Raw genomic sequence first — 14,639 nt, forward strand, 5'->3', positions numbered from 1 at the left:
CACATGGCTGCTCTGGTTGACTGCACTTTGGAATTTGTGTTGCTCATGAATTACCTGTTTTACTGGAAAAACCAAAAGCTGTACTTTATACGATGCTACAAAAGCATAAAATGTTTTCTATCAGAGAATAATGTCTCATCACAGGTTGAACCTAGTTTTAAAAAGGAGCAACATGTTTGAACAGTTTTCTTTCCACATTGTTCTCCCTGATTATTAAGTGCTTCCATCTTGTGGCCCAAAAAGGGACTCACAGGTTAACTCAGCAGCTTTCCATGATGTGTGAATTACAACACACTCTTAATGGAACCCTATCATAAAATAAAGGGGGAATAAATGATCCGTATAAGAAAAATAAGGGGCCAACAAATGGACATGACAGGACCTCCGTGAACAGCTGGGTTACACCAGCAGAAAAGGGTTTCATTGTTTTAAAGGTTACCATAGAAATCTCATTAAAGGTAAAACATGCCAGTGAAACAAGTCACTTAATAGCTTGAAATAGAAAAAGTTCATTCCAATTATTGAAAATAAGATAATTCAAGTTTGATAAAAGTTCTTTGTTTGTTTGTTTGAGTCTGCTCAGTCCAAAAAAAGTGGTTTCCAGGGAGATCCTCCTGACAGCTATTTGCTCTCGAGCTCCTTCTGTGGTCTCCTCTCTGCATCACAGGTCCCAGTGTGGAGCCGGAGCGCCCCCTGTCTGTGCAACGCGCTCAGAGTCCTGAACTCCAAAGGCATGGTGTGAGGACTGGAGCTGGACGTGTACTCATACTTTAGAGTATCGTAGTAGTGGTATTTTACAGATTTGCCCCCGGGGTCGAGCGGGAAGGGCCAGAAGCCGTAAAGATGGATCTCTTCACAGAAGCGCGTGGCCATCGTGTACATGAGGAGCCCAGTAGTCGGACGCTTGATGTGGACATTGTTAGTTAGCCAATACCTGTTGACAAAAGACATATAGTGTGTGATTAGCTTCATCCAATGACTCCATAACGGGAACCTAGAAATAGAGCAAAACAAAGAACATGTTCAAGGTCTCCAGAGCTCTTTGCAAGGTAGCAAATTAGAGTCAGTATTCACTAGGAAGGAGCACTTATCTCCTTCAGTGAGTCCGTCCTCCATCTGGGATTTACTGTATGCCGTGCTGAATCCTTACAGTAAAAATGTAGAGCTTTCCTGATATATTTCTCTGCTGTAGACCACCAAGCTAACCCCTTTAAGGACTGTCCACTCAGAGATGATCAATAAGCAAACTAAACAACTAGAATTCCTTCGATATCACAGCAAAAAAGAGGGAGAAAGTCCTTGTCACTCAGAATACGATAATTTTTTTTCCTTTTTTTATTTAAACACCCAGTACACCCAGTACACTGGATGTTAATACCAAACATAGTTGATTTTCTTCCCTATTTCTTTCTTCTTTTTTTTTCTTTCAATCGGTGCAGCCTCGGATTAAAAACCTTTCGCTTCTTTTATAATGAATTGGAGGCGCTTTACAGAGTCCAGGTTCCATTCATGCACAGACATACATGGTGGTGGTAAACTACGATAGCAGTCACAGCTGCCCTGGGGCAAACTGACGGACTGACGGCTGCTAATAAGCGCCTACGGCCACATTCACTTGAGGCAAGGTGGGTAAAGTGTCTTGCCCAAGGACACAACAACCATGACACAAGTAGGGCAGGGCGGGCATCGTCGACCCTTCAGACACTGGCCGACCCACTCACCCACTTGTTTTAAATGGTCACATTGAAAAACAAGTAGTATCAATACTTTTGACAACCTTAGTGCATTAAGTGCAAAATGTGTCCCTCCTAATTAATTATTAAGTTCATTCTGTGGTTCCAGCTTCTGAAATATAAAGATGTGCCACGTTTTTGTCTTTTATAATCATTGTAAATTGAATATCTTTGAGTTTTGCACTGTTAACTGGGCAAAACAATCAATCTGAAGATGCCATTTTAGGCTTTAGAAAATGGCATTTTAACAGATTTACAGGAAAAACATTTATTTCAGCTGCCAGCAAAACAAGATTATTCCACACATTTCCTTCCTCAAAGTCAAAACTCTTGAAACCAAGACAGCCATCTGCACAGGGATTTCTACTTGTCTAGTTTCCAGGAAAGGAATCCTGCTTTAATGGAAACCACACTGTAAAAAGAGGATTTATCTACATTGGCAGAGCTTTTGCTGTATGTTTCTGAGTAAAGAAATCACTCTTGAAGACTGAATAACTAATTGTTCAGGTGTGTTATGTTAAACAAAACTGCGCACAGTGCACACATTATTCTACTTAAGATGACCAAGGAGCTCCTACGACAGATGCCACATGGTGTCCTCAGGAGCAGCTTCAACAGCAGGTTCACTTTCCCCAAATTCAATTTCCTTTCCAGTCACTCGCCCGTTTCTCCAGCCTCGAGGCTACCGCTGCCTCCTGTGGCTGTGCATGCTGTGCTTAGTGTGGAAGGTCGTGATGAGATGCAGAGGTTGTACTATTTAAAGCAGCTCATGTGCCATGAAGGCCAAACACCACAGGGCAGGTTTACAGTCCAACCAAACACTATAGCAGGTGATCAGCATTTTAAAAAGCAGAGGAGATAGTCTAACTGTCAGAGAAATGATCAAATGTGGCGCAGCATTCGACTGGAGTGAATATGAGCAGATCCTTTGTCCTCTACTGCACATGATAGGGATCCAAAGTTCAGTCTTACTGAGAAGAGGAGAAGGTCAAGGTGGGTCATTTATCAGACACTACAGTAAAAAGTCATTCCTTTCATCCTCAAAAAGATTTCAGGCAACTTATTTTCTCTTGTAAAACACTGTTGAAACTGTTAACTGCAAAAATAATGGCCCAGTTCTTCTCCCAATACCGAGTGTTAGTTGAGGCATACAAAATGGCATAATTTGGTCACTGACCAGCAGTGTTTGTTCGGCTTTTAACAAAGCAGGAAAGGTCCCCAACAGAGTCATGATGAGACAGAAGCAAGGACAGCAAAACTAACTGCACAGAGAGATTTTATAAAAAGGCTGAAGGCTGCATTTACCAGAGCTGCAAAAAGATCCACACAAATAATAAGGATTAACAAAATACACAAGTCTTCTTATACCACAGCTTTGCAGCATTCATATCTGTTTTATTCCTGAGCCACTGCACCGGCCTGCCAACAACAGTATCTAAATAAAACAATCTGGAGCTAACAAATAAGCAATATATTTTGCCAATGATTTAAGCATACAGAAAATTGATGTTTTCATAAAGCATTTTCATAAATGTTGTCAGTAAATCAATGCACAATAGCTGAAAGTGAACATCTGGTCACAGTGGTCAGCTTGACATTTTGGGTAATGTGCTTATTTGCTCTCTAGCAGAGAGTTAAAATAGAGGATCGATACTGTGAACGATATGGTCAAAGTCTTCTATCCTGACATATGTCATTTCATATCTCAATAACAATAAATATTTATAATATATATATATCATGATACAGCAAGTGTTCTGGTAAATAAATAGTCTATATGAAATAACCACATTGTTAAGCCTATTTTTGTATAATCCTGTGTGAATTTAATATCTAACAAATGAAAAAAAGTATTTTCTAGTCTTATTAAGAACTTTCTGCAAAAATAGAAACTAAAAAAACAAAAAATGTGATCGCTTGTGCTTATCATTAGCAATTTTAATGATGTTATTGTGTATCACGATATCTCAAAATATTATTTAATCACAAAACGATTCCATTGAAAGGCGATCACGTCGAATTATCGCCCAGTCCTAATATGAACAACAGTTTATCCAACGCTTGGCTCTTTTAAGTTCTATGTAGCTCTCTGCTGGTTACCCGGTAACCTCATCGTGCAGACAAGACTCCCCAAAGTGTTTCAGCCATGCTAGTGGGAAGGAAAGGCTCTAGGGAAACTATTAGATGAATTGCTGAGAAATTTTCTACAGACATTCGTGGTCCTAGAGGATGAACCCTACTGACTTTTGTGATCCTCTGACCTTTCCCCTATAGCCATATACCATGAACTTGACTGATATGTGGTTTCGAGTGAACTGTCTCAACAACCATAAGATGCTTATGATATTATGTTCAAGCATTTATGCCTCCCTCAGAAGCAATTCAGGGCTAAATTAGATGTGTCCAGTACTTTGGCTTAGGAGCAAATATCTGCAAAACTAACAACATTCCCATCAGCTTCAGCTTAACTTTGTTGTTAAGCGCTAATTAGCAAATGTTATTGTGTTGACACACAAAACTAAAATGGTGATTATGGCAAAGATTATACCTTCTAAAGAGACTTATCTTCTGAGATAAGTAATTTTGAACATGTTAGCATGAGCATTTAGCTGAAGGCACCGCTGTGCCCAAGTTCAGCCCCATAAAGCTGCTAGTGTGGTTGTAGACTCTTCCTAAATTTCTGCTTCTGTGCAGATTCAACAAATACACAATGTGATAATAAGAGAGCTTTAAGGGTGTTGGTAGGCATATTTCTAAACTTTGAAATGAGCCAGACCAGCTTTTCCCCAGTTTCCAGTCTTTACACCAAACTAAAGGCCGTCTGGCTCCAGACCTTCTCATTTAACTCTCCGCAAGAAAGCAGCAAATTAATGCATTTACCAAAATGTTACAACTACTGTATTGTTTAAGAGAGACAAAGACCTTCAAGATTGATCCTAACAAATAAATCATACAATAGACTGATATGCCTGTTTGAACTGTCATTCATTTCAGAATCAAAACACACAAAGACGCGTTTCACACTCGATCAACACAGATTAGGTGAAATGACTCCAGGGTGAAGATGCTGGGTGAAGAGAGACTAAGTAGCGTTCTCACACTGATTGCCCCTGGAGATCGGCTTTAATGCTCAGTTTAAAAATAACAACGTGGGCTGGAGATTAGAGTTTGCTTTCATTATGCTGCTCACAGGTGTTCTTGAGAGAGGCAGCCCACCAGGAGCAGCAGCTGCCGGCCTGAGCTACATCTTACCCTCTGACAGCATGGAGAAGGCGCAGCGAGGGAAAGGCGGTTCGTACGTCCACAGTGTGCAGCAGGATGAGACGAAGGGCCCACTCCACGCGCTCCTCCCCCCCCTTAGCCATGAAGGCTGGGATCCACAGCACACTGCCGCTGAGGCTTTGAAGCCGCCGCACAAAGCGATCCCTCCACTCTTCGCTGACCAGGTCCTGGAAAGCCCTCTGCACCACTGAAGGGTTCATGGTCACCAAGTTGGTCCGCCACCCCACGTCCCGAGAGTATTCCTCCACCGGTGCCAGGTTACACCTTAAAAAAAAGCAAAGTCACTCAGTTTCAGTGTCAGCAAATGGGAAATTTATTATCTGGTTTCTCTGTCTTTTGATCTTTACCTTTGTACCATAAACATCTGCAAACATAATGCAAAGTTCTCAATGAAGTGTAAGACCATGATGAGCAACTGTCACCTTCAAACCAGCTCCATATACGTTTTATAGATACAATATAGTTCTTTGGAGGAGACAGGTAAAACACACACACACACACACACACACACACACACACACACACACACACACACACACACACACACACACACACACACACACACACACACACACACACACACACACACACACACACACACACACACACACACGCACACGCACACGCACACGCACACACACGCACACACACGCACACACACACACACGCGCACGCACACACACACACGTCTCTGTAGGGGGCGGACTGTTTTTAATCATTTAATTAACAAAAACTCAGCAGTCTTTTGCTCCTCCACCCCTGAGGATTTCAGAAACTTACAGATACAGACAGCAAGTGGAGCAAGCTCCCTGATTTGTTTTGTTAAATGCTACGACATGCACAGATATGTGACAAGTTAAAGGGAAAACCTGACAAAAGAGTAGAGAAGCATTAATGCAGATGTAATGCGGGACATGAGGGGTCACTGAATGGTTTGATAAATAAGAAGATGATGAGAATAATTCGCTCAACAGACTCAGAAGTGAACTTAAATAATAGCCAATAGTGCATGCCCTTAAAATGAGCCTGAATGATGATATGCAAGTTGTAACTTCACGAGCAGATTGACAGGGACTAAAGCTGCCACTCTGCATTAACTTCAGACATATACCCTTTTAAAAATCTTAGCTTTCCTGTAACTCACACCTTACTAAAACATTAGTTTTTACACAATATTTCGTTTTTCCCTTCAATTCACCACCCATCTGTTTATGTCCTCGAGCCATTCAAACAATTTGCCTGGCAGCAATTTTCACCAGGAGTGAAACTGAGCAGAAATTCAGCAGAAAAGCAGCATGGCATTTTGTTTATTTGTGTAAACCCTGGCCTTCAAGTAAATACCAGGAAACAAAAAGCTGGTAATTCTCTTCACAGCGAAGCGCCTCTATTCTCTGCAGTGTGTCAGGAATACACAGTGCTTGTTTTCAATAACTTTGCATATTCTAATTCTATATTTGTGGCCGCTGTCCAGTGAGAACCCTACATCTCCAAAACCGACTTTTCAGCTTTGTGACATTTCATCTCAGTCAGTTTCATCTGAAAAATTCTACATCAGCATGAACAGATGCTTTTTTTTTTTTACTAGACAAGGACTTACCATTACAGCTTAATGGTTGTGTCAATATACTGTGACAGCTTTTGTTTGTACTTGCTTTAGGAAACAGTTGGTTCAAAGATTACGTGTAAACGGAAAACGTGACAAATGTGCAGTTGACTAATTTATTTTTGTAAGTCCCAATAAATTGTACATCAAATTAATCCATTACATTAGCACAGCAGTGAGCTGAAATAATCTATAAACCCAAATACTGTCAACCTACTTTGTAGAATACCCAGCATTGGGGCAGAGAACTATATTTAGCTGAAGCATTATCTCTCCATCTGATTCATAAATGCCAGAGCAAATTCCTCAGCTTCTCAAAATGTCACATTTCCTGTTGTCTGCCTTCAGCCAACCATTACCACCACATTGTTTTCACCCTGGCGTGGTCTAGAAGCAATGACCTCTCCTCATCTGCATCACATCGCAGCACTCAGAAAAGACAAGATGTGCCGACAACAGAATCAATTTCAGAATAAAAAAGGGACATACAGGATTTCAAGGCTTATACAGATATTGATCAGTGAGCTCAATGAGGTGCTACCACAGACAGCTACTTCCTGCTCCATTCATACAACATTAAGGCCATTGATTCATTATATCTTACAGAAGATGCCGCCACAGAACCCCGACCAGAATATTTGCTTGTTTGAATCTTGCATTATAATACTTAGACACACACACACACACACACACACACATATATATATATATATATAACTTACGCTGCTGTAACATAAGAATTTCCCCTGTGGGGATCAATCAATCATTCTTTTCTATTCTAATATAACGCAAGACAAATTTATTTTCTTCCAGAGCATGAATAGTGATAAATAACCCACTCAATGACAGAGCCTGCAGATGGATTCACAAACACACCTCTCTGGTATATGAACCCAGGACCCTGAGAGCGCTGGTGTTTCTCTGAAAAACAAAATGTGTTTCTGCTGCATGCAAAGGCTGTTCAAAATGTCAGTTTAATATACAATCATGCTTTAAAATGCTCTCAGTCCGGAAGCTCGTATCCAACTATATATTATTAAAATGCTTTGACAGCTTTTTCAAAATTGCAATTAATACATTTCCAGCTGTGTGAGCACCAACTCTGAACCTGAATTAAACAGAGAACTCGAGAAGGCGATTATCATTCCAATGTGAATTATAGCCTCAGTAAAGTGCGATAAACCTAAAACTGAAACTAATGTGCTAATCCATTTCAATTATGGTCCACTTTGACTTGCATGTTTTATGATTTATTTCAAGTGAAAGACATCCAACCCTGAAATCACTTATGCTGTTACTGTGGGGGGGGGGGATACCTTATAACAAAGTCGTGAGAGTCGATGTCGGGTCCACAGCTGCTGTTCAGCAGGATCCCAGAGTTCCCCACAATGGCGCAGCTCCTGTGATGTTGGTTCTTCATGGGGGATACAGTTGGCAAAAGACGGTAGAGATTTTCTGAGATGTTTGTGGTGCTGTGGCGATCAAACACATAGTGGATGATATCTCCTGGTTTCAGTGTGCCCTTCAGAATAGAGATGTCTCTCTCCGGATCGAGAAATCTAAGAATATTCTTCCTGTAAAAAGGAGAAATAAGAGCTAGTTATGAAGGACTCTGTTTAGTGGAGTGTGGAAATACGTTGAGATAACTGTGGAGAGTGATGAGTCTGCCTGATAAGGTTGGAGAGGGTCTTGTTGAAGGTCCAGTTGTTTGACGAGAGCTTGACAGTGCTATTGTAGCTCGCACCGAGGTGATTTACATCTTTGCTCAATCTTGTGAAAGCAGTCGGATACACGTGTGCTGCAGCCTTTCTAAACGAGAAAGTGGAAAGTCACGTTACTGACACAAAATTCTGGTCGACAAGATATAAAAGCCTCGTTAGTTGTGTTATTTATGTATTGTGTTAATTTCTTCTTTTTTTCTCCTATCTGAATCAATGGTCTAAGAATAGAGGGGGTCAAATGTTGTAGAGAATATAAAGCCCTCTCAGACGAATTTATGATTCTGGGTTGTATAAACAGTACTGTTGCATAGAGACCAGACCTATCTTCACGATTCATGATTTATCTTTATCTTTCTGGGAAGGGTTGAAAAACACTCTGGGTTTGTATTTCTTTAAACCAGTCACAACGTGACAGATATGCCAGATTTCAGGCTTTATTCCAGCACTGTACAATCGATAAACCCGACTATATTAACAGTGATGAAATGTAACACAGTATATTTATTCAAGCACAAATGTTGCGTAGTTGTTCTAAAGCTGTACTCTTTTATGGAACAATTATTGAAATTTTTATTGCACTACACTTATTTTATTGCTTTAGCCATCAACTACATTACAATAACTATCCCCAAAGAAATTTAAGGCAAAAGCAAGTGCCAACGACGACTGTCGACTGTCGTTGGCACTTGGCGCACAAAGGGGTTGGATGAGAGGTGAAACGTCTTCCATGACAAACAACCAAGTCCAGTTGCTTTTGACTTAAATTTTTTGGGGGATAACGATAACCTGGACAAATGAGAACATTCACAGGCCTACATTACATTAAGATTTTACAAAGACCATAATATAATATAAACCACTTTAAACACATTTTAGCAACATTACTAATGTACCTTATAATGAGTGTTTTACATAGATCATACATTAATCTGAATACTTCCTCCCCCATCGTATATTAACAATATTGACTTGGCTTTAATGAGGCTTAGAAAAATGTAAAGGCAATAAAGTTGATGTTATTTGAAAAAGCATTTTTTTTAAATTCAGCGTTATTCTTATGGCAGATGTTTCCGTTATCACATGGATCCCAACATATTGTGGGATATTTATAGCTTCTGCTTTGTCGCTGTAAAAAGTAATGAGACGCTCACTGTGAATGACTCACTGTCGAGGCTGTAAAGGAATCAACTGACCACCAATGCCAACTATAAAAAAATTATATAGGAAGACCAGTGACCTCCCAACTGGTGGGCTACATATATATATATATATGTGTGTGTGTGTGTGTGTGTGTGTGTGTGTGTGTGGAGATAATTGGTTTTCAGACCTGTGTGGTTTAGGGATGAGTCGGTGCAAGTTCATCTTCTTTGAATGTCCAGTATTTCTGGGGGGTGGGGGGGTGAAGAGAGAGATTTAGATTGAATTATGAATCACATAGTGCAGCCTGAAGCCTTGGTTGATAATGGAGTGATGCTTCCTGTAACCATATCCTGCAAATAATGCACAAACTGAATTCAATACCAGGCATTTTCTACTGTACTTCCATCTTTAAAGACAAACAAAAAAGGTGGAAAGCTTGCATAAAGGTATTTTTATACAATCCACTGTGGGCCCATTTACTGATGTAATGTTGAGAAATGTGATCTTATTGGAGCCCCATTATACTGAGAGGATGTTTCTTTACTCAGGCGAGTGAGCAGTCTTTTAACAGAGTATTCTATACAGCAGCAAAGACACATTTACAGTAAACATACTGTCTGTGAGAGTGATTACTGTCAGATTCTGCTCTATTCTGTTATCATGACCTTGGTCACATGTAACATAATGGTAATAAAAGATGCCAGCTTGTCTTGAAGGAGTGAAAAACTGAAACAGTGGAGTGCTTCTCTGGGGCAGGTGTGTTGTTCTCGCTCGTTTCACAATCCTGGTGGTTTAAAACACATTGTCAAAATTGTGTTTAAGTTGCATTTTATGCAGAAGTGGAATTGGTTCTGGTTCTTCTCCCACGGTGCATCACAAGCCAATATGACCTCATTACAATGTGAGCCGCAGCCGGGTAATTGCATTCAAAACAAAATGTTCTTGCTGAAAGGGAAATGTGAGAATCCAACAGCTTCACAGAGACATAAAGGTAGCATGGCATCTTTAGAGCTGTGATGGTAAAGATGAGAGGAAGAGGAGGATGTTGGCTCTGTTGAGGTCTGGTTGGTTTTCAATATGACACACAAGTATATGTTGGAAATGAATTTGATTAAGAATGTATTTTCCTGCGGGTCGAATGCATGTGGGGCATGTGCGGGACTTGGAAGATTTCTGCTGCACTGCTCAACATTTCAAAGTCTGGAAATGAAGAAGACGAAGAAAAGAGGAAAGCCTTTTGTTTCCTATCTGTTACCCCCCTCTCTCTCCTCTGTCTGTCTCTCTGCAGTGCATGTGTGAAAGGGGCCACACACACACACACACACACACACACACACACACACACACACACACACACACACACACACACACACACATACACATACATATCTCTCTCTTTAGTGTAAACGTATCCTATCCCGCATGCAGACTACTGCAAGCCAAACAGCCTAATCCTTGGGGACCCCAGGCAGGTTGCTGTTGGAACAGCTGCTACTGCTGCACCCAAGTGTTTCAAATGTGGAAACAAAACCCACACACTCCACATTCAACTCTGAACTTTCATTCAATTCAAACAACCCCATTTATTTCACTCATTTAATGTCACCACCACTTCACAGATGCAATCCTGTGAGGAAATAACCTGCTGGACAAGAAAACAATGGACACACGCGCGCACACAAAATGCATGGGCAAATTATGGTGGGCTACTTACGCAGTTTCTTCCTCCACTTCTGCAATATCATCAATTATCAAAACCACAACCAGCAGCGTTACAAAGCCGAATAACAGCGTGCGGAATACAAGCGGCATGGTTGAGAGAGGGGCAGGCTGCAGCCGGGAGTCCCTCCTTTCGGCAAACACTGGGTTTCACGTTAACCTCCTTGTGTTTCCCATTTGTAGATCGAAAATCCGCTCTGCGATCTCTCCCATTGTTCTTATCGCCGGAGTCGGACTCCCAGGCGAGCTGCGGTCCTTTTCCCCCCCGCTTCAGATGACGATTTCCCTGTGTCTGTTTCCCGGCGGGGCGATGCTGCCGCCGTCTCCGCTGGTACTCCGGCTATTCCCCAGTCAAACTTTGAAAGCGTGCACCTCCAGAGCCTGCAATGGGAGCAGCGAGATGGAGACCACATGCGGTCTTAAAGGCGCAGCGGCCAACTACTCCATCTTTTACCTCCGCCGGAGTGATTTGTCTCCAGGTGTTGAGGAGCAGGTGTGAGGAGACTGCAGTGTAGAAACAGACAGGTACATAAGACAGATGTGCACCGAGCACACTCATATCCGAAACACAGATTGCACTTATCAAATGAGCGACGTGTGGTCCGATTGCCTACATTTTCAAAATAGAGGTCAAAGCTTCAGTGAAGCCCATGTGGCCACCAAACAAAGCAAGTGAGCCCCAGTGGAGCACTGGATTTAATGGGGACATCTTTTTATAGCCATGCAAGTGGTGGTGGGTAAAGAGGCGCGCTAAGTAATGTGCTTAGGTGCAGTTTTAAGGTAATTTTGCTTGATTCTTTACAATTTTTGATAGTTAGTTTTTTACATTTAAGGGATAGTTTGGATATTTTGAAGTAGGGTTTTATGAGGTAGGCCCAGTATCCAGAGTTTCGTTAGTTCCTTAGGCTATCCTTTAAATCACCAGGCAAAATTATGTTTTTATCAATGGAGTCTGGTGGTTTGGACCAGAGCATGAAAGGCTTTTGGTCCCCCCTATGTTAACTTAAAGATTAGTGGTAGTAGCTCAGTCCATAGATGACTGGGCTGAGAACCGGCGGGTTGCTGGTTTGAGTCCCTGTGTGGATCATGAATGGAGTGTGGACTGGTGGCTGGAGAGATGCCAGTTCATCTCCTGGGCACTGCTGAGGTGCTGTTGAGCAAGACAGCGAACCCCCAACTGCTCGGGGCACCTGTCACTGGCAGCCCCCTCGCTCTAACATCTCTCCATTGGTTGCATGTATATAGATCCTGTCTGTGCATGTGTGTATTTCAGGCCTGTGTGTGTGTAAAATGAAAAATAATAGAGTGGAAATTGAATTTCCCCATTTGCGGGACTAATAAAGGAATTATTATTCTTCTTCTTAAACCCGGCTGTTTGACAGCGAGGCAAAGCTGTGAACTGGCAGCGTGCTAATCATCATCCACTGACTATGGGTAAGTACTTTCATACAACCCCATTTCAAAAACATCAGAGCTATCCCTTTAAGGGTTTACATAAAAACATAAACAAATTAATGTTATTGAAAAACTGTAGTAAACTGTGAATTGGCAGTTCACTGGTCAAGTCACTTGTGAGGATATTCACAATATTCACAGTTATCCCGTTACTGGAAATTCGCCACGATGAACTTATTGTGAGAGTTTTTTTTAATGGTCCAATCCCTGTAAGCTCATGCATTGGTCATGATTAAACCAGAAAAAACCCTACCAGTAACCCTACCTTTTTCTGCTTGTAAGCCCTTAAAACTAGCCCTCTCCGTCTCCAGTTGTTAGCAGTTCCACCAAAGCGATTTCCCTTCTAAACTTCTCAGATGGTCTCGTTTTTAAGAACTGTTCAATACCAGAAGAGGTCAGATGATCTCGCAATTCCCAAAAGAGTGAAGTCACTAGACATTTGTGTTGCGGAACTTTTGTTTTTTCTTTTTTTCCAATCCACTTAATCATCCCACAACCACTCAGGGGTCTTCGTGACCCTTTGGAGGGGGTCGACCCCTACATTGAGAACCACTGGACCAAATATAAAGTAGTTAGTACAATAGCTCCACCTCAACCAGCCACAACAATGAGTTCATTTTGCTGATGATTCTTTTGTACTTATTTTGGGAGCGGGCCTTTGACATTGTTTTGAGGATTGTTATAGATAGATAGATAGATAGATAGATAGATAGATAGATAGATAGATACATAGATAGATAGATAGATAGATAGATAGATAGATAGATAGATAGATAGATAGATAGATAGATAGATAGATAGATAGATAGATAGATAGATAGATAGATAGATAGATAGATAGGAACTTTATTAAATTGCACTTCCAGCACAACTCCATATGACAATAGAATAGAAAAAAAGTATAAATGTGCAAAATAACAGAATGCAAAAGCCCAAAAAAATGACAGGGAAATGATATACATGAAAAAATACTATACAAGCGGATATTTACATGAGGGAGTGCATAAACAGTGCATAAAAACAGCCTATCAAACGGTCAAGTTGTGTTTGATATTGTGTACCCCCGCCTACCTCCGAGTAAGATGTTGTACAGTTTAATGGCAAGGGGGAGAAAAAAAATGCAGTTGGGGAGGTGCATCCTGTCGCTGAACAAGCTCCTCTGGTTGCTGGTTGCTGATGCTGATACATTGTTGTGATTAGTATTTCTACTTAAATTAAGGATCTAAATACGTCTTCCACTACTGATAGAGGCTTTTGGAGCACTTAAATAGTTTGGAGGAAGGCTGAGATGAAAGCATTTTGACTTTCTTTTCATTCTGGGCCGAGATATTCCTACGACGTAATAAATGCTGGACCCGGCTATCATTTCAAAAAGTGTTTTTGAAGCTCACATTCCTCAGTTCTTTTGCATCGCTCAGGGTATTTCAGTTTCCTTTTCTAGTACAAAATGGCAGAATTGCTGATGATGGAAAAAGAAATGCATCAGACCATATATCTTTGTGCTGCTGTGTCTACGGTTCTTTTTGATTATATATTTTTCTAAAGCTTATGTTTATCCTGAAAAAGCCAGCTGGGCATGTTTGCTCTTTCTTGTAGTTTCATCCTAAAATGTTTGCTAGACCTCAAGCAACTAAATGGTAATGTTGGAGCAAAAACTCATTTCACTCAGAGCAACAACTTACATTAGAATCCGCTAATTGCTGCTTAATTAAGGAGTGATTAAGCAATGAGTAAACACATGTTAATTATCTATATATTACAAATGTTCGCACAGAATGGCCATTCTCGTTATAACGGCTACATTAACTACACTGGAAGCGATCAATGTAATGAACTATTGTGTGAGAGCTAGTGTGGTTGTGGTGCCAGTACTTACTTCATAAATGACTAAAAGTAAAAATAAAATCAGAGTTAATGACAGTGACTACAGATTGCATTATACATTTGTTCAACATCATCAATCATCAGCATTCTTCAGGACTTTCC

The 14,639-nt window shown here is 40.9% G+C and overlaps 1 protein-coding gene across 1 annotated transcript; it reads right to left on the reverse strand.

The window, feature by feature from the left end:
* Positions 1 to 621: 621 nt before the first annotated feature.
* st8sia2 (ST8 alpha-N-acetyl-neuraminide alpha-2,8-sialyltransferase 2) lies at positions 622 to 11,303 on the reverse strand (the record flags this gene model as incomplete). Its single annotated transcript, XM_083917213.1, has 6 exons — positions 11,194 to 11,303; positions 9,667 to 9,723; positions 8,287 to 8,427; positions 7,935 to 8,192; positions 4,986 to 5,279; positions 622 to 934 (listed from the first exon to the last, which is right to left on the reverse strand). The coding sequence occupies exons 1-6, from the start codon at positions 11,289 to 11,291 to the stop codon at positions 622 to 624; spliced, it is 1,161 nt and encodes a 386-aa protein (XP_083773339.1). The 5' UTR covers positions 11,292 to 11,303.
* Between the last annotated feature and the right edge of the window lie 3,336 nt (positions 11,304 to 14,639).

The sequence above is a fragment of the Echiichthys vipera genome (assembly GCF_963691815.1).
Source record: "Echiichthys vipera genome assembly, chromosome: 7".
In the NCBI taxonomy this organism is placed as follows: domain Eukaryota; kingdom Metazoa; phylum Chordata; class Actinopteri; order Perciformes; family Trachinidae; genus Echiichthys; species Echiichthys vipera.